At 36.5% G+C, this 27558-nt stretch overlaps 1 protein-coding gene across 11 annotated transcripts in view; it reads left to right on the top strand.

Moving 5' to 3' along the window:
* The window catches only part of POT1 (protection of telomeres 1), a 66739-nt gene that overhangs the window by 1510 nt on the left and 37671 nt on the right, over positions 1–27558 (top strand). For 5 of the 11 annotated variants that reach the window (XR_010469583.1, XM_065048877.1, XM_065048881.1 and 2 more), the window contains exons 2-7: positions 8509–8633; positions 12795–12867; positions 14312–14400; positions 16728–16838; positions 18433–18480; positions 19606–19720. Coding sequence is in view for 9 of the 11 variants with exons in the window: in XM_065048877.1 (XP_064904949.1) it covers positions 8509–8633; positions 12795–12867; positions 14312–14400; positions 16728–16838; positions 18433–18480; positions 19606–19720 (561 nt within the window). In the remaining 2 variants the exon portion in view is untranslated. Of the gene's footprint in view, positions 1–8505; positions 8634–12794; positions 12868–14311; positions 14401–16727; positions 16839–18432; positions 18481–19605; positions 19721–27558 lie in introns of all 11 variants that reach the window. The other 6 variants (XR_010469582.1, XM_065048875.1, XM_065048878.1 and 3 more) reach the window with 3 other exon arrangements.

Here is a 27558-nt window from a genome sequence, read left to right as displayed (position 1 = left end):
GCATCTGCTTTGATAGATAAGGAATATCCTCATACCGCTGTTTCAGCTTCCTTTTGCCAAAATGACATTAATCCTCTTTAAGTCATTTTCATGAATCACCAAAGTATTTCTTGGTTGTAGAGAAGGGAGTAATCTTTCCAAATTACTTCTTGCATCTTGTGGCTGTTTGGTGGTGGGCTTTTTTTGTTTGTTTGTTTTGTTTTTGCTTATTTTCTGCTCCAAAGCTGATATCTCATTAGTTCTTGAAGAAAAGAGGCTGTAGAGGAAAATTCCATTTGTTGTAGTGACAGCTAGAGTCAGGACCCAGTATCTTTGGCTTAAGCAAAGGCTCAAATGTTGGGTGGATCTGAGTAATTCAGGCAAAGAAGTGTAATTATTTGCTACTCTGTGCACTGGATTGGTGTACTGTGGTGATAAACCATAACAGAAGAACAGATCCAACTTCAGTTGCTCCTCCATGAAGTTAATTCTGGAGTCAAGATGGCGAATATTAATATACTAGGATGTTATCTGGGGCTTTGGACAATTATAAGACATGTTGGTACCTTTAGTTTTACATTTGAAGTGTATGAGAACCCTTTTGTATACAAAGCTTGCTACCTGCTGCTTTTTGTACTTAAATCTTTTAGAAACTGTTACTGCCTTACTACGTTAATTGCTGTACAAAATTTGGCTGTTTCATGTTCCTTAGAGAAGCTTGGAGGAAAGGGAGAAACAGTGATGAATTGTCTTGATGATAAGAACAAATTTGCCTTTCCTATGTGGCTTATTTTTCTTTTGTTCCTGTCCTTCAGTTGTGTTGTGCTGATGTTCATGTCAGTAGTTCTGTATTGTTTGTGGCTGTGTGGTGTTAACTTCATTTGCAACTGCAGTTTGTGGTTTCTTAATGATTTTCAGTGTGCACTGAGGGGTGGTATAACTAATCTGGGAGTTTAAATTCTGGTGTTTTTGCAAACATAATTTAAGAGTTAAAAAAAAATATAATGAAAGTTTAAAAAGCCTAGAGAAAAAAGATATGAGGCTTTCACAAAAACGCTTAAATAGTCATATTTTTTACTACTACCACCCTATTTTGGAGTGCAAAGCTCAAAAATTACAGTCTTTAAATCGCTTGTAGAGCCACTGTTTGATTCTCTCTCTTCATAAGCATTTAGATGTATATGTTGTCTTAAACACTGAAGTTACCAGGCTCTCAGAACTTGTACCTGGGATGTGCTACACCTAAAAGGAAATGCTAATTATTTTGCTTTCTGTGTGAACTGAAGACCGTGAGCCTGAAAGCTGCTCTTGTTTCTTGTGCATGCACTCCAGACCATACCTAGCTGCCTCCTTCAGGTCTGTGGATGTTTGAACTGTCAAGCTGCAAGGGAGAAGGAGGAGGTGAAGTCCTTCAGATATGTTATAGGAATTTTTCTCTTGCTTCTGGACTTACAGGAATTCTGTGACTGCAATATTTTTACGGAATATGTCCTCATTCCAGAAGAAAAAAACTGTAAAATGACTGCTGTTGAAGGTTAACCCTTGCTCTAGGCCATTTCTACTAGGCAATTGTTTTCTGGTGTACTGTGGCTTAAGATGGCTTTTATGCTTTTGGAATACACGTTAATATTCTGTACGCAATTAAGGCAGAACTAGTGGATTGTAGTAGATTGTTTCACTGTCAGAAACTTAAAGTGTAGAAAATCAAGGATAGGGTAGAGCAGCACGTGAAAGTTCAGCCCATAGCCATCCTCAGTGTTATGTTTCACTTACTTAAGCAAGTGATATATGTCTCTTCCAGGGTATTACTTTTGGGTTCTTATGCAGTGCTCATCCTTTATTATAATTCTTTGCTTGTCGAAATTAATTTGGTCACTCCCTTTCCATATTTTTGTCGTTTTCAGCTATTGGAAAGCAAATGATAGTTTGTAGTTCACTGCTTTCTTATTATACCATGTGTGTGTTGTGCATCCCTCCTGTTGCAAGAGTGTCCTATGATGCTCTCTGTGTTTCTTGCAGCCTCTTTGTTTTGGTTTGTTTGTTTTTTTAATCACCCATCCTTATGAATAACTCTATTTACCCCACTTATAGATTTCTTGAGCAGCAGACTCAAGTTGGAATGATTCTTGTTATTGTTATGCAGTCAGCCCTTTGAGAATAACAGAGGTACTTGACAGACTTACTTTCACTTAGTTGCTATTCAGGAGAGCTGTGAGCACCAGGCATTAAAGACATCCTCATGTAGATTTGTGAAGCTAGTGCTTTAGCAGTTTGTTTTTGAAAATTTACTTTCATAGCTCTTAGAGCTGGATACAATTTTAGTTGCAGAGAACAAGAGTCTGGGATCTTCAGTGGTTAGCATTTAAAATACAGGACCTTAGTTTTATATGTACAGAAATTTAAGATGTGAAAAAAAAAAAATGTTTTCTGTTTGAAAGCTATTTATATAAATGTCCTAAATTGTAGGCATATACAGTAAGTAAATAGAATCATAGAGTGGCTTGTGTTGGAAGAGACCTTAAAGATCATCTGGATCCAACTCCCCTGCCATGTTCAGGCACACCTCCTACTAGACCAGGCTGCTCAAAGCCCCATCCAGCCTGGCCTTGGACACTTCCAGGGACGGGGAGATCCACAGCTTCTCTGGACAGCCTGTTCCAGTGCCTCCCCACCCTCATGGGGAAGAATTTCTTCCTTATATCTAATCTAAATTTTCCCTCTTTCAGTTTTACAGCTATTACCCTTTGTTCTGTCACCACATGCCTGTGTAAAAAGTCCCTCTCCAGCTTTCTTGTAGGTCCCCTTTAGGTACTGGGTGGCTGCTGTGAGGTCTCCCTGGAGCCTTCTCTTCTCCAGGTTGAACAACCCCAGCTGTCTCAGGCTGTCTTCACAGGAGAGGTGCTCCAGCCCTCTGATCATCTTTGTGTCCCTCCTCTGGACTTGCTCAGGCAAGTCCATGTCCTTCTTATGTTGAAGGCCCCAGAGCTGGATGCAGTACTGCAGGTGAGGTCTTGTGAGAGTGGAGCAGAGGGGGAGAATCACCTCCCTCGACCTGCTGGTCATGCTTTTGATGCAGCCCAGGATATGATTGCCTTTCTGGGCTGCAAGCACACATTGTCAGTTCAAGTTGAGCTTCTCATTAACCAACACCCCCAAGTCCTTCTCCTCAGCACTGCTCTCAGTCCCTTTTCCACCCAGCGTGTATTCCTGCAGGGGATTGCCCTGACCCACATGCAGGACTTTGCACTTAATAAATTATATGGGCAGGTCCCACTGTATGAGCTTATGTATGGCTGCTTTTTAGAAATTTTCCTTTGTAACCTTGAAGGCACATGTAGAATATTTGTCCCATTGAAATAAATGGCAAGGGCTCTTTTTAAATGAAAGCAAGAGAGCTGCAGATTTGAGGGTAGTCATCAGAGAGAGATAGAATTATAGAGTCATTTTGGTTGGAAAAAACCTTTAAGATTGTCGAGTCCAACCGGTACCCTAACACTGCCAAGACCACCTCTGAGCCATGTTCCTTAAGAACTTCATTTGCATGTCTTAAATACCTCCAGGCATAGTGACTCAAGCACTTCCCTGGGCTGTGTGTTCCAATGCCTGACAACCCTTTCCATGAAGAAATTTTTTGTAATAGCCAATATAGGATGAGTTATTAAACCTCAGTACCGTTCTTTGTTTTGCTTTAACATTGATATTTGAATTGTAACAAAATGTGTCTTGTTAGATATCTTTGCGGGGGAAGTGGAGGTGGAACCAGGAAAATCTATTTAATTGCTCAAGTGCCATAACAGAAAGAAATATATTTAGGAAAAAAAAAAGTGTTAATCCATTTTGTTGTACATCTCCCTAGGTCATTATAGCATTGCTGGATGGAGATCAATATTGCTGATTAAATTTGAAGTTAAGTGTTTCAGGGTGAAATAGATCAGCTTCTCAGCCTACTGGAATACAGTGTGAAGTAGATACTTTCATCTGAGAGCTTCATAAGACTCCTGGTTGCTCTTTTCACCAGAGGCTTGAAATCCTAGTAAGCTAATGACGATGCTATCCTGGTTCATGTTTTAAAACATGCAGATATAGGCATAATTTTTAGCACCATTTAGTGGTATTTTATAGAAATTGTAAATCCTAATAGTTCACTAGTTAAAGCAGTGTAAAAATTCAAACTTGTCTGTTGTTGTACCTCCCAGCTCTGTGCTGTGGTGGGTTGATCTTGGCTGACCCCCAGATACCCCACTAAGCTCCTCATTCCTCCTCCTTAATGGGATAGGGAGGGAAAATAAAATGAAAAGCTCATGAGTTGAGATAAGAGCAGGGAGATCACTTATCAGTTACCATCATGTGCAAAAGAGACTCAGACTTGGGGAAATTAATTTAGTTTATGGGTGTTCAAAACAGACTAGAATAATGAGAAATTAGAACAAATCCAAAAGCACTTTCCCCCCACCACTCCCATCTTCTGAGCTCATCTTCACTCCCAACTTCTCTACCTTCTCCCCCTAAGCAGCACAGGAGAACAGAGAGTGGAGGTTCTGGTCATTTCATCACACTTCATCTCTGCCACTTCTTCCTGCTCATCTCCTGCTCCATTATGGGGCCTCACTCATGAGAGATGGTCCTTCGTAAACTTCTCTGAAGTGGGTCCTTCCCACAGGCTGCAGTTCTTCATGAACTGCTCCAGCATGGATCCCTTCCACAGGGTGTCACTGTATCCTGTTGAATATGTTTTAGAGATATGTGCTGGATCTATCTGGGATGGAGTTAACTGTCTTCATAGTAGCATGCATGGTGCTGTCTTTTAGGTTTGTGACTAAATCCGTGTTGATAACACATCATATTTCAGCTGTGGCTGAACAATGCTTGCACAGCACCAAGGATTTATCTCCCTCTGCTTCCCCCAGTGAATAGGCTGAAGTTGGACAAGGAGTTTGGAGGTGACACAGCTGGGACAACTGACATTAATTGGCCAAAAGGACTTTCTATACCATATAGAGTCATGCAGAATAATAAAAGATGAGTTTTTTCTTGTGTATTCCAGGGAAGCCGTTGGTCAGAGGCTGTCAGGGCACAGGTCTGCTTGTTGGAGGTGTTGAGTGGTTGCCATTGCATCACTTGTTTAGTGTTTTCTCAGGGGTGTGGGGTTTTTTTCCTTCTTTTTCACGTACTAAACTGTCCTTACCTTGACCCATGAGTTTTTTCACTCTTAGTATTCCTGTTGTCTCCCCTGACCCACTGCAGGGAGATGAGTTAGCGGCTCTGTGGGTACCTGTGGGCTGGGCAATCTGCCACAATAGCACAGTCAATCAGAAGGTAGAACTCATGTCCAGTGCTTCCTACAGCTCACAGGTGGGGTTATGGCAGGACTGAAAGAAGTGTCATCATGTCGACCCTTGATTAATGTTGTTGTGGCATCTTCCTCTCTCCCCATCTTCCTCTACCCTCCACCCCCTGCCAAACAAACAAAAAAAAAAAGCACCAGCACAGAAACCAAAATGAGTCAACACCATTAGTGGTGAGGTTTGTGGATGTGTCTTTCTAGTTCTTTTCCCATTGTGTATTATGAAGGAAAGGTGTGTTGAGATTCCAATTAGAGATCTGTGAACCCTTGTAAGAATTTAGTATCAAGTGTTTCATGTCAAGTAACTGTCATTTGATAATACTTCAGTTTTACCCCAGTAAAAGAGTGAGATTTTGTTGCCATTTTATTATGTGCTGTCCATTCCAGGTAGCTGATCATTGTTTGTGTCTTCCGAGTTCCTTTCAGAACAGTAAAATTCACTATGAGGCAAAAGACTCAAAAGCTTAATTAATTAGGCTTAAATTTGTTGCTTGCTTGTTTGGGGTGTAAGCTAACGTCCTGCTTTGCAGTTTGGACATGTTAACACTGTACACAAATAATTACTGAGGTGAAGAGTGATAATTTGTGACTGTAACTAATTCTTGTCCATTACCTTCCCCTATATAAATTATTTCTGCTTGTATCCCAGGTAATAAACTTTTCGAGTAGTCTCTTCGTAGTAGTCAAGTTCTTAAAATTATTTATCAGTATTTTATAAGCTATGTCTATTGTTCAAAATGTGTGTGTTTTGAGTAACGGTGCCTCCTTTAGCTTCTGTGTCTTCTAAAGATTTTAAGGCCACCTTATTTCATGCACACTGGGGAGGAACTTACAGGGAAACAAGTTGCTTGTTGACTTGTAAAGCAGGGGAATATATATTTTAAGCAGGGCAGATACATGGCAGTGGAGCCTTGCTACTCTCCTCTTACCGACTCCTGAGTGCTTGGCACTGCTTAATATTGTGGAGTAGATGAGGACTGGTTTTCAAAACCTAAGCTACAATTTAAAATAAGATGCTCAAGTTAAGCACAGATGTTTTTTCGGTTTGAGATATGGTATTTATCAGACTCACTAGAATGTATTTTGCTTTTAAATGCATACTTTATTGTCTAGATACAGTACTTGAGAAACCAGAGGTTCTTTTGCTATTACTGCTTTTTCAACTCTTAGATGTTAGGAAAAAAAAAAACTGATTTTGCTAGTGAAAGGTTAACTCTTGTAAGAACTGCATTTTTAAAATTAATGTATATTATGGCCAACATTTCAATTGCTTCTCTATATGACAAAGTAAAAGCTGCAGTCTGGGACAAGCAACGAGAGAGAAGTATGCAAATTGGAAGCTAAGAGAAAAATATACTCATTTTGCTTATAGTCATTTTAGCTGAGATGCTCTTGAACAGAAGTATTTTATTCTATAGAATCTCATTAGCGAATGTGAATACTTGATGTTATCTGTTAGTCAAGAATAACAGAGGTGGGGAGTTTCCTGGAAAATGGGGAAGGAGAAAGGATGGAGTCATTCAGAACTAGAGAAATAGTCATGAGCAGTAATTGAAGTCTGATATTTTTGGATACTGGAGTGACAGTAAGGTGGGATTTTGATTTATCTGAATAACCTGGTATTTTTTTTTTTAAAGAATGTCTGTAATATTGCTGAGTGTCTGCACTTATATGCACTGACTTACGTTTGTAACTTATGATCCAGTGGTCTTTCCATTTGGCAATGGCTTTCCATTTCCATTTAATTGTAAGTGAATATTTTGTTAGAATTCAGTCTGTCTAGCACTAGAAAAGCACTTCTGAAGTGAAATGAAAGCATATTTTAAGTTTTATTTATTAGAATACCAAGTTTTTGTGTGCATCCTAAAGTATAGGAAAAAAAACGTATTTTTTGTACTTCACTGTCATATAAGGATTGCTAAAACTCTGAGATTAGAACTGTGTCTATAGTACTGCCAGCTGGGGTTTTAGAAAATAGAAAGCATTCTTTCCATAGTTTATTAAAACATACTGAAAACAGAAGATTGATAATTCTGTGAATTTTCTGTAGATACCCACTTCAAATTAAAATTGTACAGAAAAATATGGATACCCCAAGAAGAATGACATTACCATGTAATGAGAAAATACAACAATAACTACTTATGGCTGGATCACTTACTTGTATTTCTCATGTGTGTAACTTCACCATAATAGACTACTCTTTCTCTCCCCATTCTCATTGTTATAACAATGATATCACCAAGAATTTATTTCATTGACTTTAGCACAGCAAGAACAAACAATAGGCAATGCAGACATACATTACTTAGTTTTTTTTTCCAGTGCATTCAGTGTTTAGCATTTTTAGATGACCATCTCATTTTCTTTATTATTTTTTCTATACTTCATACATAGATCACTTTTTTTAAATCTATATATAAGCATTTTCTCTGCATTGGTGAGGCCACACCTGGAGTATTGTGTTCAGTTCTGGGCCCCTCAGTTCAGGAAAGACATTGAAGTGCTGGAGCGGGTCCAGAGAAGAGCAACACGACTGGTGAAGGGACTTGAACATAAGACCTATGAGGAGAGGCTGAGGGAGCTGGGGTTGTTTAGTCTAGAGAAGAGGAGGCTTAGAGGTGACCTCATCACTCTCTATAACTACCTGAAGGGAAGCTATAGCCAGGTGGGGATTGGTCTCTTCTCCCAGGCAGTTAGCAATAGGACAAGGGGGCATGGGCTTAAACTCTACCAGGGGAAATTTAGGCTGGATATTAGAAAGAAATTCTTTACAGAGAGAGTGGTCAGGCATTGGAATGGCCTGCCCAGGGGAGGTAGTGGACTCGCTGTCCCTGGAGGTTTTTAAACTGAGATTGGACATGGCACTTAGTGCCATGATCTAGTAAACGGACTAGAGTTGGACCAAGGGTTGGACTCGATGATCTCTGAGGTCTTTTCCAACCCAGTCGATTCTGTGATTCTGTGTGATTTTTTGTTCATTTTCAGTTAAAATGACTGATGAGGCAAATCCCTCTGAAAATTTTTAGTCTTCCGTAATTACATGTTCTTACTATTAAATAGATACATTAATATTTCCCTTATTTCCCTGAGTAAACTGCAAATTCTAGTAACTTTTAATTTGAACAAGATTAGTTGCTTCAGGAGTCTACTTATTTTTTTTTATTTTTTTTTATATGAAGCAGCCATGCCTGTTCAGTTGCTGAAGATCATTAAAGGAAAATCTGAGACTCCACTGCCAAGCCATTTGCAGGAGGAGGATTTGAAAGATTTGCAAGAAGGCCTTGATCATACCAACAAATATGTTCAGGTAACTTACTAATAAAATAATTTTGGCTTACTTTGAAATACCTTCTGATATATTTATATGGGACCTCCATATTCCGGCTCAGTTGATGACTTGCTGCAGCTGTGGGTCTCTGAGTACATCTGTTGCATATCTTTAAGTGAGGCAAAATTATGACCCTGTTGAGCTTTGTGACATTGTTGCTATTGACTGCATTGATTGACAATTCTGCCTCTTTCTCTTACGTTGTCAGACTTAAGTTTTATAAGAGGCTTAATTTTCTTAGTTTTTAAACTCTGGGCCTATTTAGAAACATGTTAATATGCAGAAGGTTATGCTGAAAATAGAGGGATTAGGGAGGTTTAGTGGTATTTTTAAAAAATGGTAATAAACATCGCCATCCTGATTAAGATCAGTTTTCAGAGTAATGACTTCTAAATGAGGTTTTTTTGTAGGAAGCAATGCAATATTCAGTTTTATGAAAAGAGGACTCTGTAGCAACTACCAGCATCAGAATACAATTAGGTTTTTTATCATTATCAAGTGTGCATTTATATTTTACAATAGTCTCAAATATATTTCAAACTGGAAGTCTGAAAGCTAGTGTACTAGTGAAATGCAGAAGTGTTTTTTCATCGCTAGAACAAGTATAGTCTGTAAGATGCAATGCCAATTCTTGAAGGTTTTCTTTTTTTAACTGGTTTAACTTTTTTTGTGTGTGTGTAAACAGTTCTGAAAGTCCTTTTAATCATCCTGATGCTTAAGTGGTAGGAAATCAACATCATCCTAGGCTTGCCTTCACCCTATTACAAAAAAAAAAAATAATGGGGAGGGGAAAAAAAAAAACAAACAAGTAATTCTGTAGAAAACCTTAAGTGGCTTGAATCCTTAAAAAATGGCACAAATATTTTAAAAATATGAGCTGAACTGGTCTAATAATTTTCTGTAACCAAAAAGCATGTTTGCTTCTCCAGTTGTATGTTCCCAGTAGGAGATCTAATGCTTATCTGACCCTGTGATGAGTCCATTCATGAGAAATAGACTGGCAGAATACTGTGCATATTGATGGACAGGGGGTAGTTTTCTGCTGCTCTTGCTCTCTGGATTGGTTCGTAATGGTATCAATTAGATAAACCAAAGGAGCAAAACTGCCCTTTTTGGAAGCAGTCTGCAGTAGAGTGAAATAGGAGGTGATTTGATTGAGAATGATCCAGTGTCCCTTAGGTCTCATAAAGGGACAAATGGAAACATCAATAACCAATGCTGCTGGTAAACAGGGTTTTTATTCCTCAGGGTGTAGTTTTCTGTCCCCATACACCTGCAGGGCATATAGGCTTTCCTGCTTTTAAAAGCCTTGTCTGCAAGCCCCCCTGACACTGAAGGATAGCAAGTCTAGTTCACAAAGGAAGTATTGAAGCAGTCAAAGACTGATTATCCATTAGAAAATGTTTTTTGCCAAAATAAATGTTTCCATTAGGAAAGCAGAACAATTATTACCAGGCTATCGTTTAAAGCATACATGCAGTGTGATAGCTGGTTGCTGAAAGTGCGTAGAATCCCCTTCTCAGGCTTCTGCCTTATGTTAAGAAAACTTCATGCTGCTACTGACAGGGATCAGTAGGTGACTAAAACAGCTTGGCATGAAAACAGTGCAACTGAAGAGCTGATAAAGCTGATGCTAATGCACCATTAAATAAGTAGGAAAATGCAGTTCTGCAGGCTGAGCTTGAAGTGAACCTTAGAATGCACTGATGTTAGGTTATCTTAGTGGTGGCACAGCACACTGTCACTCTAGACCTGCCAAAATAGGGACCAGGTCCTGTTTTGAAGAGAGAGGAAGGGAAAAGGACGATTTTTCTGAAGTGTGTTCTGGGAAGAAGCAAAAAAAACCCAAAACATTCAGGATGCTTCTGTCTAGCTTGTGTGCCTCAGTCTTTTCGTTCTTCTGAAACTTATTTGCTTTATGGCATACTTTTGAATAATACAAATTTTACTTTAAATTTGTGGGAACATAGCACAAGGAATATTCATAAATCTTCAGTTGTGATGTCCCCTAACTGAACCTGCTGCCTTCTCCCATTAATTCATCATCCTCTGGATTTTACTGTGACAAAGCAGAACCAAAAATGAAAATCAGCTGCTGGACCAGATTGAGGAACGAGGCTGCAGCAAGGAAGGAGGCACATTCACTAGAGGAATTGCATATAGTTTGATAGTGAGTCTAGTGGCATATGGAATGGGAAAGACTTTGGAAGAAGTTGGTCTATGGCTTAATAAACAGTGCAGATTTGTGGCGGAAGAGTGAATTTGAGCAGGTTTTGGTAGGGTAGGTTTGGAGCCCAAGAGTTTCAGGCATGCTGAGAAAGTGCCACTGTTTCTGCTGAGGAAGAGAGCTACACTGTAGGTGTTTGGGATGCAAAGGGAAGTGGTGGGGGCAGACTAATATAGCAAAGAATGTGATCCCAGAATTTGAAAATGCATCGGAAAATACCAGGGTTTAAAAGGAAAAATAAAAAGTAAAACTGGTCAGAAAGCAGTTTGTCTCATAACTGTATTCTGCTTTTAAAGAGCATGCTGATGCAGACTGAGATTTCTTTAGTAAGAAAAAAGAAATATGTAAATCCAGAGTGTTCCTGAGGTTATTCTGTTTCATTGCAAAAACTTTCTTACAAGAAAAATGTGTCTACTTACAAGAAAAATGTGAGTACTGTTCAAGACAAAAAATCTCAGCAAGAACAATTATATATAATATTTGGAATTTTAAACCAAGTTGTAATTTTGAAAACAAGTGACAGACCTTTCTGTAAGTATTCATAGGCAAATCTCAGAACATTATTCTGCAAATGGTGATTGTTAAAATAAGTATTTGATAGTTAAGTCTCGTTATAAAACTCATTAGTCTTCCCTGTGAAAAGTAGGAACTTACCTGTTAAAAACATTTCATCATAGATTTTTGACCTTCATTGTCTCAAAAGCAATAAAGCAACATGGTACATATTAAATCGAATTCAACATGGATGGGTTTTTAGTGTAATAAAATTAAAATATACTTTGGATTGGAAAAGGATGATTTGTGAAGACTTAGTATTTCTTTATAAAACAGATAGTAAAATGAATTGTTGAATTTGATTTGGATTCCTCCTCAGTTAACATGTTGTAGGTCTAATTTTACTCTGTAAAGCCTCTACAGTAAGAATTCACTGCTATGTATTTTATCCTAATTTGGTTTAAGAGGCACTATACTAACATTTAAGTCAAGCTTCCCACTGTATACATGTGCTATAAAAACATGATTTACCTGACTGTCCTCTTAGTGTTGCTTTTTTCCACTTATAGACAGATTGCTCCTAATTTTTGTATTTTTCTTTATTGAACCAATTTCTATGTTGTTATCCTTGAGAAGGATATAATGCCTTACCTGCCATACTCTAGAAGAATACGTTTGACTGGCATTTTTGCTCTGTTGAAGAAAAGCCTTTTTTTGATGATATCTTTCTAACAAAACACATTTGTACCAAAAAGATGTTAACATAACTGAAGTTGCTGACCTGTGATTTTTACTTCATTGCAACTTGAACTTCACTATAAAGAGCATTTTTACATAATCAATAGAACCTTTAAATTTTTTAGAGCATTTGTATTATTGACAAATTAATAGCTCACTGCAGTTTCAAAACTTTGTAATACCCTCATTCCGGCTGTACAGGTTTTCATTTTTCACAGAAGATTATTTATCTTCATAGGCATCTTTTATCTCTTGACTATGTTTTTGTTCTGATATTTATGACAAAATCCTTTGCGAATATTTTCTGTATTTTGATCACTCTACGTTTTTAACTGCCTTTTAGGTTTTGTGCTAAAACTCTAGCTGTTACTAGTAAAAGGTGCTTCTGTAGCTACTAAATTGTTTAGACTAAGCCTATCATCTAGGCAGTAGCATCTAAGTAGTATTGACCTGTAATATTTCCTTTGTTACTTGCTAAGAACATTGCTCCTCACTGCTGTCTTTTGCAGTTTGATTGTTTTTAGTTTTGTTTTTTTAAGAATTCAGATGGTAATTTGCACTTATCACTTGAATTCTACCTTTTTTTTAGCTTATAGATGTTTCAGCTGTTTTCAGTGTTACACTAACTTAGAGATGTATAGTCTTAGTTCACTTTTTTTTTTTTTATTTCTACTTCTTAGGGAATAGTTATTCTTTCCTACCCACTAACGAAACTTGGAGATGGGACAGACTTTTTCAAGGTTGTTCTTCAAGGTATTACATTTAAGTATACATTTTAAATTTATTTTCTTGAACTTCTTGACTCTTTTTTTAACTTCCTGTTTTTACATCACTAGTGCCTACTTTTTTTTTCAGTGTTCAGTGAAATGTTATATTTAAAATACTCTTTAAAGTGTTTGTTCTCTACAGAAATAGATTGTTTTAAGTCTGTGCCAGGTAAGTTAATGGAAACAATACAGTCTTTATATTTCAGTAGACTTCTGTTGCGGAATCCGTAAAATACTGTCCTGGAAGGGCATTAGCTATTAATAGTGTGTTTTTAACCTGCTTATCATAAATGAGTACTATAGAAAAATACACACTTAATAGTTACCATATAATACAGATAGTATGTACTATGTAATTGCACATTTAATAGAGCTCTGTAGCTTGATTGGCAGAAAAATATTTGTATTTCATTCTATTGTAATCTAACCAGTCAAATGGAATTTCTGCTGATTACTCAGGTATTCAAGTATTAGTAGACACATTAGCATATTGAAAGACTTAAGTTGTTCATCATGTAATAAACAAATGACACTAAAAAATAAGATGTCCCTTTTAAGTCCAAAGCTCATCACCACCCACAGCCAGGAAGGAGGAGGATGTCCTTAGTCAGGGGTTTATGTTGGATTCAAGGAACTTTCCATTTCTTTCCATTTCCTTCTCAGCTCCTTCCTTACACTGGCTGGAGAATCACTTGCTCCCTCTGAGCCTACAAATTCTGTAACTGTGACCAAAGAGCAGGTTGGGGTGTGCAGGTCCTACCTGGTCATAGCGTTTGTGATGGTGCCAGCAGATGGGACCTGAATCAATGTCCCTGCTGGCTTCAGGGTTCCCAAAGAGGGACGCAAAGTTTCCTTGAGTCTTTCTAACTTCACATGGCTGTTCAGGAGGGTTGAGAGTTTCTGCACATTATCCACAGCCTCAAAAAACAACTTTGTGCATCTAAGTCATTACCATTGTTTTTGAAACAGTAACAGGTAGAAAAATATTTTAAAATATCAACATAATTTCTGCTTCAGTCCTCCTTGAAGGCTGTTTGTTGATATGTCTACATCCTGGAGTAACTCCAGTTTATATAGTTCTACCATATGATCTGCGCTAGTGTAAAAAATCAAATGTGATTGGATAATATTTCCTCTTTAATACTATACACTGAATTGTCCAAGTGGAATTTCTTGTAATTCCTGTTTAATGTACACTGATATACAATGTGTGCACATTGTAAATGGTCCTTTTTTGAAGAGTATTCTTGATATACCTATACCCACCACACAAAAAGCAGTTGAATAAGTATTTGAAAAGATTTTCTGTTTGTAGGTTAATTAGAATGAAAAGTATTAGACTCTGTAGGTTAATTTATTTTGGAAATCTCATTGCTGTTTTGTGTTGGGGAAGATATGGTAAATAGAATTGCTTCTGCTTTTTTATCTAGATTTGCACAGCTTTTCACGGATTAACAGCATCAATATTTTAATATATGGAAAAATGGCAGAGGACTGTGCAAAAGTTATACACAATGGGGTAAGATATATATATATATTTCTTATTTTATTCCACAGGTGTATGATGACTTCATATACTATCTTTGTATAACTAACATCACCAAAATTAGAAATAGTCTATTCTGTCTAATTCTATAAATATGAACTAGAAAAAAACTAGAAAAGGAAAGAAGTATTTCCTTTTAACAACAATATTGAAATAAAGCAATTCTTGTTGTCAGTGCTGTTTACCTAGCAAGTATGAATACGATATGGATGATATGAACATAAATGGATGACTTCTTAATTTGAATTTCTATTGTCATTTGATAAGATAGATTTTAGAATTAAATTGATTTAAAAGACAGTTACACTAAAAGCTTAAAAAAAAAAATTCAAACAACGCACACTGTTTCCTTTATTAGTTGAGTGCTGGCATCTTTCTTTGTTTTGATTAGCTCCGGTATAAAAGACATCGGCGAGTCAGCCTGTGTGTTTGTGAGTCAGTGTTGCAACTAAAGAAGGAAAAAAAGCTGAAAACAATTATCTCAACTTAATACTGTTTATTGGTTTGCCCATCACTTTGCTAACATTGCAATATAAAGCAGATATCAAATTAAAATTAGTGTATAATATGTTATGAAGTCATTTTAGGGCTTTTTCATTTGTGATTTAAATTCACACTAAATCATAGAGTGGTTTGGGTTGGAAGGGACTTTTCAAAGCATTTTATTAGATTGTAGTCCTTTCACAGGTGTTTTTTGGATGTCACATTAAGCATTGCATATTACATGAGTAATAACCAGTCATTTAATATTATTCACAAAAAAAGTTTCCATTTATTGTCGACCTGTGTAAAGGCTTGAGTCTGTGTAATTCTAAAGTTCCTTCTGACACTGGAGAACGAGACAAGTCAAGTCAGCTGTACAGAGCTCCAGTCCTGACTCAGCAACCAAGTTCCAGAATCTTGTGTAGCCTGCAATCTAATAAAATGCTGAAAAGCGAATAAAGTATAGCAGGGCATAGCTTTTTAGATTAAGTTTGTTTTCACTGTTGAAGAAACACCGTGAATGAGCATCGGCAACAGCGAAAGGGAAGACTCATGCTAAAATCTGGTTTCTGCAGAGTAGCTGAATTTTCTGAAGCTTGTGTTTGTGTGTGTTTGTATCTGGAAAGAATGAAATAACTTTAATGTATGTTAGCAGGGTGGTCTGTTCCAGGTACAAGGAATATTGAGTTGTCTAATTGTTTCGACCCGTTTTAACTTACTTACTTAGAGTATGGCTTAGATTTAAGTGACTTGCCTATTATCTTTTATTCAAAATATACATTGTATTCCCATTTGTGAGGCTACCTGAAAATCACTGTGCCCTAAGTAGTTTCATTGTTATTGAACTGTCTGATCAAACTCATGTTTTCTGCAGTAGTTTTTTATGGCAAAACTTTTAATAACTAAATATCTCTCTGTCACTTAAGCTAGCAGCCTTTCTTGTACAAGCCACTAAGGTTTTGGATCAGAAATAATTTAGAGTAGTATTGTCAGATTGCTGAAATAGCAAAAAGGAGCTATCATAGTGCAATGTTTGGCTTAAACTGTCAACTTCAATCAGAAAACTCTTTTATTTGTTATAATCAAATAAACACATGAACAAAAGACATTCGGTAAAAGCTTATGGAAGTGCTTTTGGTAGAAGGTCAAATAGAAATAGGGTTCCAAGTCTAACATGTCTATTAGAATGGATCACAGAGGTACAGCCCTGCTATACAGTCCTAGTGTCAAAGGAGCTGACTGTAAAGAAGCTTTACATTGTATCATAGTTCCCAGCATTATCTCTATATCCTAAATTTATTTTCTATCTTCTCCTGGTGGTTTGGTTTTGTTTTGGTTTATTTTTTTTTTTTGGTAAAGTTGCTACTAAAAAGAAGAGCTACTGCAGGGGGACATAAATAATTTACCCCCTAAATCATCCTTTTCTTCACTTCGTAGTGTCTGAGGAACTTTGTTCCAAAGTGAAAGTGCAGCTGCAAATACAATTGTTTCCTGTGCCATAGTCTCAGGGATGACACCAGAGAAGTTTGTAATGTCTCTTGCTACCAGAAACCTAGCTTTTGTCATGGTAGCTTCAAGAGGGAAAATGTTATCAGAATTTGAAAATTTGAAAAAATATTCTTGCTGGCATTGGTTAGAAATACTAATTCTGCAGGTAGAAGAGCTTAATAGAGAAATGCAGTGTTCAGAATCCGTTCTGAATTTCTGTTTCTTGAATGTCTTGACACTTTAGGGTGAAAGGTCATGTCAGATACTCTTAAAATAGAGTACATGATTCAGTCCTGTGTAATCATCTGTTTATCACCCTGTCCCCATAGGACACCTTTGTAGTTGCAGGATTTAAGTTGGCAAAATCGCCTACAGCAAAAGAGGATGGTAGACATGGTTGCCACCTGGAGGTGTCTGAAGAAGCTGGATCAGCCATTTATGTGCGTGGGTACTTAACTTTCTTTTAATTTTTTTTTTTTCCCCAAACACCAACATTAACCCTTTTTTTTTTACAGTAGAAAACCCAATAAAATCTGTTAGAATCTGAAGTACTACAAGTTATGTTAGTTGGCATGTCTATCAGGAAACAATCAGAACACATTTGTGTGTGTGTGCATACAATTTTATAATACCCTCATCTGTGCAAGACCCAAATGATCCATATAATTGTTGTCTGGCAATAATTTTAAATTTAAGAAAACATGCCTTTTTATTTGAGAAAGCTATTTTCTTCCAGAATTGACTTCTGTAGATAATTATAGCTTGGCATTCAGTGCAATGAAAAACAGTCTGAATTAAAATTATAATACAGACTGTTTCATGACTTCATCTGTTGATAACAATGATATATAGGTAGAAAAAGTATGTTTCATCAAAGACAATAGATAGCAAAACTGTGCCCTCAGTCTGGGTGAATGTGTCTAAACTAAATGTACCTAAATTTTAGGCACTGCATGAGGCACGAAGTTGAGTTTTGACAGGACCTCATGATATGCACTCAAATCCCAAGGAAGATACGCAGCTCACTGAACATGTAGGTTGTTCTGAGGAGATGTCTGTCCCATCATTGACCACAGAATGGAGCTTGTGGCACTTAATTTCCTGACACACTCATTGAACGCTTAAAACTAATACAGATGATCTGAATTTTTTGTGTGCTTGAATTCCTCATTTATACTGTTCCCCTGACTATTTAAAATAAATAAATGTAAGTAAAACTAGCTTTAGGAATGCAATTGAGGGTAGAGAGCAAAACAAGACCCCTCACAGGAGTCTTCAGGCGATGCACAGCTGTGACATGGGACTGTGTGTCTGTCAGACTGAGCTCTCGCATCAGGATGGCAGCTGAGCCCCATGTTTCTCTTGATAGGGTGGGTATGTGCTGATGCTATGTCAAGTCACCACAATTAGTTCTATAAAAGATCTTACACTTAAGAGATGTCTGGTGTATAAGCATGGCTCTCGAAGCTTAGGAACTAACTGCCTTTAAACAGAAATTATCCCATTCTGATGAATTTTCCTGGACTTTTTTTTTTCCCAAGGGAGAATAACGAGTCACTGAGGGTAGACCTGCTCTAAGCATTGTCATATACAAAACCTAAGTCCATTTAAGTTCTCTGTTCAACAAGTCACTATTAGAAAATACAGTTTAAAATTTGTGGCCTACAACTTTCAAATGCTGATGCTGCTAATGTGACCTGACTCATTCAGCCAAGTATATTTCTACTTTACAAAATGCATGTGTTATTTAAAGTAGCTTTTGTCTGAGAATAATTGGAGTTAATATTATTTTATTTTTTCTGTGGAATAAAAGTTTACTAGTTTCAGAGGTAATTCACATAGCGAAAGTGCCGATAATGCTGTTTTGTATTTGCTTATAGTGTTATATTTGTCTTAGTGTTATCGAATCTTGTTATGTTTGCAATGCCTTCAATTTTGTAATCAGTTTCCTTTGGTTTTTGTTTGTTTGTTTTTCTTTGGGTTTTTTGTTTGGTTGGTTTTGTGTTGTGTTTTGTTTTTTTTTTTCCTCTTCAGATTTATACTACACCAAAACAACATGCTGCTTCAGAAACTGCATCGGCGGTGAGTTTATATTTGGAATGTTTTTAAACCACGTGAGCATAACTGCATAGAAATAAGAATGTGTGGAGTTTTTTCTTTCCTGCTTATATTAGTTCCATACTCTCATCCTAGCAGCCATTTGTTTAGCTTTTACTTTTCAAGTAATATGCCTAGAAAACAGAATAAAAAATGACAATGAAGTACTTTTTCTATACTTGCAGTACAGTTCCCATCTTGATCTCAAAATAGGCTGCATGGTGGCTTGGGGAATATGAACTGTAAAGGTAATTTCCATTCTAAAGATAATAGGCTTCTGCTTTAAAAAAAATGGAAATACAAATCCTCCTTTGATTTAAAATCAGACTTCATGTACTAGTTTTATCATTTGTTTGATTATTGTTTGGAACAAGCCTTGTGTGTCTAACTTAAAATTCTACAGGAATTCTATATTAAAGGCATATAAATTGGTGTATGAAATTTTATTGTTTATCATAAGGTTAAAGATTTAGTATTGAAGATGATACAGCTTAACTTTGTGTTAATTTTATGAAGAGTTTAATTTTTTATATTCTTTAAAAGAGACTAATCAGCATATAATGTAACCTTAAGATGAGAGGAGAGTAGTCCTAACATAGAAGATAGTCTTTCATTTATTTAATCCACCAACAAGTGTGCTACTTTAATAGGAGGATTTTCACAGTGGCTGTGAGAAGTAAACCCCCGCCCAAGACACTGATTCTGTGCAGTGACACTGCCAATAAGAATTACATAATTATTTGTGAATGTGCTTTAAAAAGCCCTTTGGATGGACGTGTTAAAATCAAGTAGTAAAAAATTACATTCCATCGTTCTTTATTATAATGATTTTTATTCACCTGTTTCTTGTACTGAAGCTTCCTTGAACTGACTAGTTAGTTCATTGTAAGGAAGATGTCTTCACAAAAAGAATGGAAATAGGTCATATGCTTTATTGCCTGCGAATATATGTGTATATATATATATAACTTTATAGAGTCTAAAGTGACTAGGATAAAAAAGATAATCTATGTATTTAAGATGAAATAAAGCATATCTGCGGTTGGACATTCTGGGTGAATATTTGAATAATTTTTTCTTTTGTTTCCCAATTCTATCATGCCTTTCCAGTCTGTTGCACCAAAATATGTGTATACTCCTCTGAATCACCTTAAACACGGAACTGTAGTGAACTTGTATGGCGTTGTGAAGTTCTTCAAGCCTCCGTATGTAAGCAAAGGAACTGGTATGTACTATATTCAAGAGATTTAAAATCTCCTCCTCCAAGGAGAACTGTTTCTACCATGTTTGTTAAAAAAACACCAGAACAACAAATTCAGGTGATCTTTTAACCATGGTTCTCAGCTAACATCAAGAAAACAAAACACTATATAGGTAAGGGATATCAGACTTGGCTAAGACAGACTGGTGTAGATAGCAACTGAAGAAAGTATTTATCAAGTTAATACTATCCATACAAGACAGGAAAAAGGACTTGTAGCAAAAAAAAAAAAGAAAGTACAAAAGCCTTGCACCTGTCCTTGTGGGAGAGAATTGTATAACTATGTATAATTCTTCTGTGAGATTTTGACAATAAGTGTTATGGTGTGCTATAAATGAGCTGCCATCGTATTTGTTGCTTTTAAAAGCTGTGCAACAACTGAATAATTTTTTCTCTCTGTGAGGTGAACGCCTACAGATTGTGCTAGTTTTGCCAGAAGACCGTGTCATTTTACCAGGTGCTCAGCAAGTACACGTCTAGGTGATAGCCCTGCTGAATTTGATTAAGCAGAAGAATTTCTTATTTGATTCAGAATTAAAGTATTTTCTTATTAATATAAATTTACTGTGCATTTTAAAGTTTTGGGTTTTTTTCCCTTCTAAATATATTTCTAATGGAATGAAAAAGGAGATACTATGATGGTGATTGATTTTTATGGCCTTAATTGTGCATGCACGTTTCTTGAATAATGTCAAGAGCCATGAATTTGGCTTCTAAAAACAGGAATTTAAGTGAGCATTAAATCACAACCAAGAGTTAGTGGCTTGTCTACAAAACCTTTTGCAAACAGATTTGTGTGATCTTGCTTGCTCAAAAACTCCCAGCAGCAGTCTGAAGGTGATGCACTCAGCATAAGTCAGTGAATATCCTTGTAAGAGCACAGCGCTACCCCTGTGGTACCATGGCTTCCAAAATGAGGTTTGCTTACAGTTAGGTAACTTGAAACATAAGCACAATAGCTGAAAGCTGTGCAAACATGGTGACATACCCAAGAAAGTGCCAAGTCTAACTAAGGTTCAACTAATGGCTTCACTTTTTGAAGACAAAGCAATTTTCAGCCTTTGTTTGAATCAGTTTAGAGCGTGTGAGTGAGTGGAACGTCTGGGAGGTCTGTACAGAAATGTGTATGCTGGCTTTGGTGTGTTCAACTGAACTATACTGATATAATCTGGGTGTGGGTATGCTTAATTGCTTCCATTTGGTGCATGTAGTATTCTAGATAAACAGATATACTGGTATGTATGAAAGACGCTATTGAAGGGAATATTTTTCCTCACTTGTAGCTGAAGTGTGGCTTCACTCTACTTGTCGCTAAAGTGTGGTCTGTCACATGCCACAGAAAAGACAGAACATGAGGGTGCTGCTCTGTGAGCTCTCATACACCGAGTGTCAGCTGTGTTAAAAGGCAGAGCTACGTTGTGCAGTGCAGCATAGAGTTTTTCAAGAATATATTACATTAGCTGGGTCCACAATCTGATTGATAGCTTCTGGAAATTCAACAGCATTTTTATGTACTGTTGACCGTGTCAACAGAAGAAACCCCGTACCTACAGCACTAGGGCTCAGTGCCCTGGTGTCTGCAGGAGAGCGTCTCTGTGCTTCCCATACAGTTACCTGTTGAAGATGATGAGAAGACAGTAGTGTTCCCCAAAATAGCTCTGAAACATAAACAAAAAACAAGGCTGAAGAATATGGGATAATCTAATTTAAATGTTCACATTTTAAAATAAATGTAGTCATTAAGTTGGGAACTAAGCCAGTAATGGTCCATCTGTTTTTATAACAAATATAGTGCGTGTTTTTTTTTTTCATTTTGAGACTAAATTAAAATGAATATTATCATATTCTCCGTAGTCATTGATAAACTAAAGTTATTTAGCTAAACAATACATTGCAAATCTTTAAGATGAAATATTGTTTTGTTTTATCTAGGAAAAAGAAAATAGTGGTTGTTAGAGAAAGCTGTAGAAAATTTGAATGTCACTGTTTTTTCAGAAAATAATTGGGTTTGGTAATACTGTAGACCAGTAAAATTGGAGAAGTGCAAAATGTCAATTGTTCTATGTCATGAATGTTACGACACACAGATATTTCTAGATGTAAATGAGGAATAATGGTTAAGTGAAAGTATCTGCAGGAACTCAATGCATTTAGACTGAAAAAAGAACAAGTGTTCTGGCATCTAATTAGAAATGCAAACATTCATAAAATATTATACTAAAATAAGTGTGTGGATGTTTGTGTATAGCAAACCAAGTTATACTGCTGACTTAGAAGTAATAGTAATAAAAAATATTCTGCCCCTAGAGCTGAATACTTACAGAACTGTCTTGTGATTTAGCTACAGTTAATAGTTAAATAATAATATTTCAAAAGTATTAATTCAAAGAAAGACTCTAGAGGGAGTTCTCCGAAGGTTGGAGGACTATCACTTGAGCAGTGTTATCCCAAAGGACTGCAGCCCATGGGAGGACCTGTTTTGGAGCAGGAAAAAAGTGTGAGAAGGAAGGAGCAGGAGAGAAGAGGAGCTGTTCTGGAGTGACGACAACCCCCCATTTCCCTGTTGCCTCTGGAGGGAAGAAGAGGGGTGGTAGAGATGCTGGGAATGAAGCAGTGAAGTTAGGCCTGGAAAAAAGGAGTGGGGCGGAGGTGTTTTAATCTTTATTTCTCGCCATCTGGCCCTGTTTTATTGGCAATAAGTTAAACTTCCCCAAGTTGAGTCTGTTTTGCTCATGATGGTATGTGGTAAGTGATCTCTCTGTCTTTATCTCCGTCCGTGAGCTTTTTCCCGCCTCATTTTCTCCCCTGTCCTGTTGAGGAGAGAAAGTGAGGGAGTGGCTGGGTGGGTGCCTGGCAGCCAGACAAGGTCAACCCAGCACACATGCTGGGACTCTCTGGGATTTTCAGACTTTCTTGTTCTTTGGCTTATAATAAAATGAGGACAACCCTGGAGAAGGGATCTTAACAAAGAAATTTCCTTTAAAAGTAAGAATCTCAGGGTAAAGAAAAATCTCTTTTGTGTAAAAAGGAGAACAATAACAACACGTAGTTTTTATGCTTTCTCAAATGCAAGGACCCAATTTAAAAGTTTATAAAATACTTTCTTTGTGTAGGAGATGTCATCACTGGTACTGTTTCCTGCTTGACTGTAAAAGACTTCATTATAAAGGTGCAAGTATAATCTAGACCTGTATAGGGCATAGAACAGTATTTTGTTTTTAATGTAAAACTGATCAATGATTTCAGTATTCATTTACTCTATTTGATCTTTTCTGCACAGACTGGCAAACAACATGTTTGTCACTGTAGCGAGCTTCTCAAAATCTTCATTTTGTGGTGGTATCTGGTGATTGCTTGCTTATGCTATAGACTTGTTTAAATGCTATTATTCTTAGAATATCTATCTAGATATATAGAATACATATATATATATTTATATTTGAAAAGTTGGACTCTCACTGATGTTGTCAGCCTGCAATTGTAATAGATTTCTTAGCTGTGTTTATAAGGAACCAGAAAATTTATCTTTATCTGTAATAATTCAGGATATTGACAGTGGTAAATGGGATGTGCTTTCCTCTTGAAAAATATTGTGGGTTTAAAACTCAGGCTTAAAAGCAAAGAAACAAACAAGACAACCCTCACAAATCTTTTAAAGGTTTTGTTTCCTTTGTTCACATTGCTGACAACAAAACGGGTAAGAAGAAAATAAGTAAAATGTAGAAAGTACTACTTTTAGTCTTTGACTAAATCATGGAAGGGCAGTTCTTGAAGGATCACATAGTGTAGATTTGTCATTTGTCCAGCTGCTTTAACAAGACTTTAGAGACTTGAGGACTTTGAATGTCTTACTTAGACAAGTACTGGAAATTAAGATGGACATTCTTTCCAGATATGCATAAACAATACAGTTAAATGGACTGGGTTTCAAGGTAATATGTCTCTGAAACAACTCAGTTGCAAAAATCTGTACTATTAATAGTTATTTGACAACTTTATCACTTCAGTTTCATAAGTAGTAGAAATTTAATAGGGAAAATGATGATTTGCTTAAGAACTAGTCCTTGTCTAGATGTCATTAATAACTGCCTAATATATCTTCCCTATATATTTTCAGTTGGTAATATTAAAAAAAAAAATAACATCAGTGGAGATCAGGGACACAATCTGAAGTTTCTTATTTATGATAATAGTTATTGTTCACTTGCTACTTTATCATTAAAATCTCTACAACAATTTTAATTTATTTGGGTTTTAGTATAAAAATATTCACTACTCAGTTAAATATTTCAGTGTTGGTTCGTTTTGTTGTTTTGTTTTTTTGTTTGTTTGGTTTTTTACACTATCCAGAGCGATGTCTGTTTGAGAGGGTGCAAAATGCATAATGGTTGCTCTGAATTGCCAGTGCATGAAATGGTTCTTGTCAGAAAGTTCTGTCGTTGCATTGTATCTGGCACAATCCTGCACTAATATGTTCTCTTTCTGACACTGTGTTAATAAAATCGTGCAGCTTTCAGCTGGTACCTACTGGAAGCATGGGCAGTCAAGCCACTGTTCTTAATCCATACGAGTCTTTATTCAATGTGTAGATATGCCCTAGATATGAGATATTGCTCCATCTTACGTATTTTAAAGCTTAAGGCTGAAGCTTTGCACTGTGTTCCCACTGAAAGCAAGTGGTACCTAAATTAACTTTGTCAGTTTATGTAATCTGTCATTAAATGTTCATCGTTTTGATTACCATTATTTCATTAGATTAATGTTAAAACACTGAGTGAAATGAGTTTTCAATATGATAATAAATCATTATTTATTCCAGAGAAAGCTGTTGTAGCTGAGCGTGCTTCAGCTCAGGGCGTGTAGTTTGAAATGTCTTTACCTGAGAATTTTATGTGTTCTGAAAACCGTCCAGTGAGATACCTCAGGTCCTGCTTGATGCAACAGACAGATGGTTTCTGTCTGCTGGAAGGTCTGTTGGAAGTGTTCAAAATTATATTCTAGCCTTCCTTCCTGAATAGTTTAAGAGTCTTAGATACCTTAAACTTTTTAACAAAGGTGATTCTCTGTTCTCTTTCCTACCTTGAGCCCAAGCACACCTCAAGTATTTAGCATGAGTAAAACCAGTGAATATAAAAGAAAAAGAGCCTCTGTCTTTGTACTGTCCAATTACAGAGATTATGTGCTTGACCATGAAACTTTTGTGACATTACGATGTGACACCACTGCTTCCGCAGCTCTTTCTGATTTTTTTCCTGCACATATTAGCCAGTGTTTTCCATAATGCAGGGAAGTATTATGGCAAGAAGAATCCTTGCTGCTGTTTAACGACATCGCAAGAGTAATGTCCTGTTTTCTTGGGGAAACCTCCACTCTGCTTCTTCTCTTAGACATATGCCTTGTTGAATTAAAACCTCAATTTAGCCTACCTAGATATGCATGTGGATGGTAACTATTTTGTTTTTTACAAATGTTTCTTAAAATCTAAATTAATAAAGAATAGCATTTTCAGAAATTATACTTCTAAAAACCTTGAACAGTTCCACGTCAGCAGTTCTACATGCTCAAAATACAACTTAAGGAATGTAGATCAGATTCTTAAAGGTATTTTGAAGCCATAAGTTTTATCTTTATTTAAAATTTTTATCTGATCTTGAGCCAAGTTCATCAATGTTCTTAGTCCAGAATTGGTTTAAAACTATGTAGATGAAAAAATATTATTTTGAACTATAGCATGTGGGCAACTTCAATCAAAATAGTAATTTTTTTAGTAAGTTATAGCAAACCAACATTAGAGTACAAAACAAATCAATCGCAGAATGTTGTGGTACCTGATGGTCTATTTGTGAGGAAGCAGAGTCAGAGTTAAATCTGCAGTATTTCAAGTATTGTGTTCCAGTTTGTTTTTTTCCAAATAAAAACGTCGAGGATGTTTTTTAAACTCTGCAGAACGGAATAAAAACTGTTGCAGAGGTAAAGCTTGTGTTTTCGTTTCGGGCACCTAAAGATGAGAGTGATGTTCTTTTCCCTTCACAGTGGTTTGCGTGTGTTTCTTTTCTAAATGATCAGGGTTTCCTATCATCTAGTATTGAAGATGAAGTTGAAAAAGTTTTAAAAAGGAAATAAACAATTAAACGGTTGAATAAATAGTTAATAGAAAGAAACCTCAGGACAGTTACTTTAATCTACAATTTACAAATGATGGCGTTAAAGCATCTGTTTAGCCAGATGCTTCTGGTAGTTACTGAATGTATCTCGTAAGTATATCGCCACGTTAGAAATAACAAGCTGTAGTAAAACATCTTCAGTTTGATTTTTTTTGGGCGGGTGGGGGTTTCTGCAGTATCTGTGTATGTACCTACGTATACACACACACATAGTGTATGTACATTTGTACTATTTTTCTGCGTTTCGTTGAACACGGTGAGTTGGCTAGTTCAACTGCTTGGTTTAAGTACAAAGACACTTGTGTACTGAATGACATCCGCAATTCTTCAATACAGTATTATTGTTTGTTGTAGTTCTGAAGAGAGAGTAATTTGCTACAATAATGACTCTCCTTTCGTATGTACTGAAATACAAGAAACAGAAGGCAATCTCTAATTAGAGTCCCCCATTGCCAACAACATAGCCCAATATCTTTTTATCTCTGTGCAGGGGGAGGTTACTGATTCAGGATAGTGGCTTTTCCACTTAAGTGTTAGTCAGGAATACATATGTGATTGTCCAAAAGGGGATTTGTAATTAGATTGAAAAATTTATGCAAGCGTATTTGTTAGGAACTGCTGAAGTCCTCAGTAAAAGTAAAATAAATGTTTAATTAGTAAGTACTAAATGCCTTCCTACAACATCAGGAACCACTAATCTGGAAAGCTTTTGTAGCAATTCTGGTTTCCTGAAGATGACTGAAAAACAAATTTGTGATTGAAGCTGTGGGTTTGGGGGTTTTGGTTGGATTTTTTTCATATGTCTGTACGGTGTGCAGAGATGCTGACTTTCTGAGCATGCTGATTACTGATATAACAGTCTATAAAAGAGTGCAAAAACAATGGCATTTATAAAAAGAAAGCTATGGCTTGAAGAATGAACCTAAACCGTTATCACAGTGGAGGAAAACTTACCTTTACAGGGCTACAAAATATTCTTATTTCAAACTATGTGAAGTCAAGACGTAGAGGCTTGGAGATGAGCACTCTCCATGTAGTTAATGTAACCTTCTAGTGATCTTGACTTGGAATTATATTGATTTCAGGATAGTACTTGCAATAATAATGAGTTCCTTTTGTTGCATAAATTTATTTTCTGTATAGCAGCTTCACCACATACTTGTGGGATTTTATGAAAAGAAATAAAGGAACAAGTTAAAGTAATCGTATTTTTTAAGAATAGGAAGGATGTAAGAAGCATATCAGACAGATGCATCACTCTGTACTTCTATTTAAACCAAACATCACTCTCCTTGTTGCTTTCATAAACACCAGTTTTGAAGTGTTAGAAGCATCCTTACAGATAATCGTGCATTGCTGGTGGTCCCTCACATGATGTTGAACCTGAATGGTTATACCTTTTCGTAATAATTACGTATATTTAAAAAACCAGGTGCTGTTTGTAGTTCTGTGTAGTATCACCCTAAAATCAATGCTTTTACTGAATCAGTCTAGTACAAATTAAAAACGTATTTTATAGTATATATTTATAGTATATAAATCTACTGAACCGTGCATCCATTGTGTCATATTTTAAGGCAGATCATTACAAATAAATCTTGCCAGTGGTAAAATTTGCCTTCTTTAAGAGGCGTAAGT

This window comes from Columba livia, chromosome 1, assembly GCF_036013475.1.
Source record: "Columba livia isolate bColLiv1 breed racing homer chromosome 1, bColLiv1.pat.W.v2, whole genome shotgun sequence".
NCBI classification, from domain to species: Eukaryota; Metazoa; Chordata; class Aves; order Columbiformes; family Columbidae; genus Columba; species Columba livia.
Note: the sequence above shows the minus strand (reverse complement) of the source record. Positions and strands in the feature narration are given on the sequence as shown.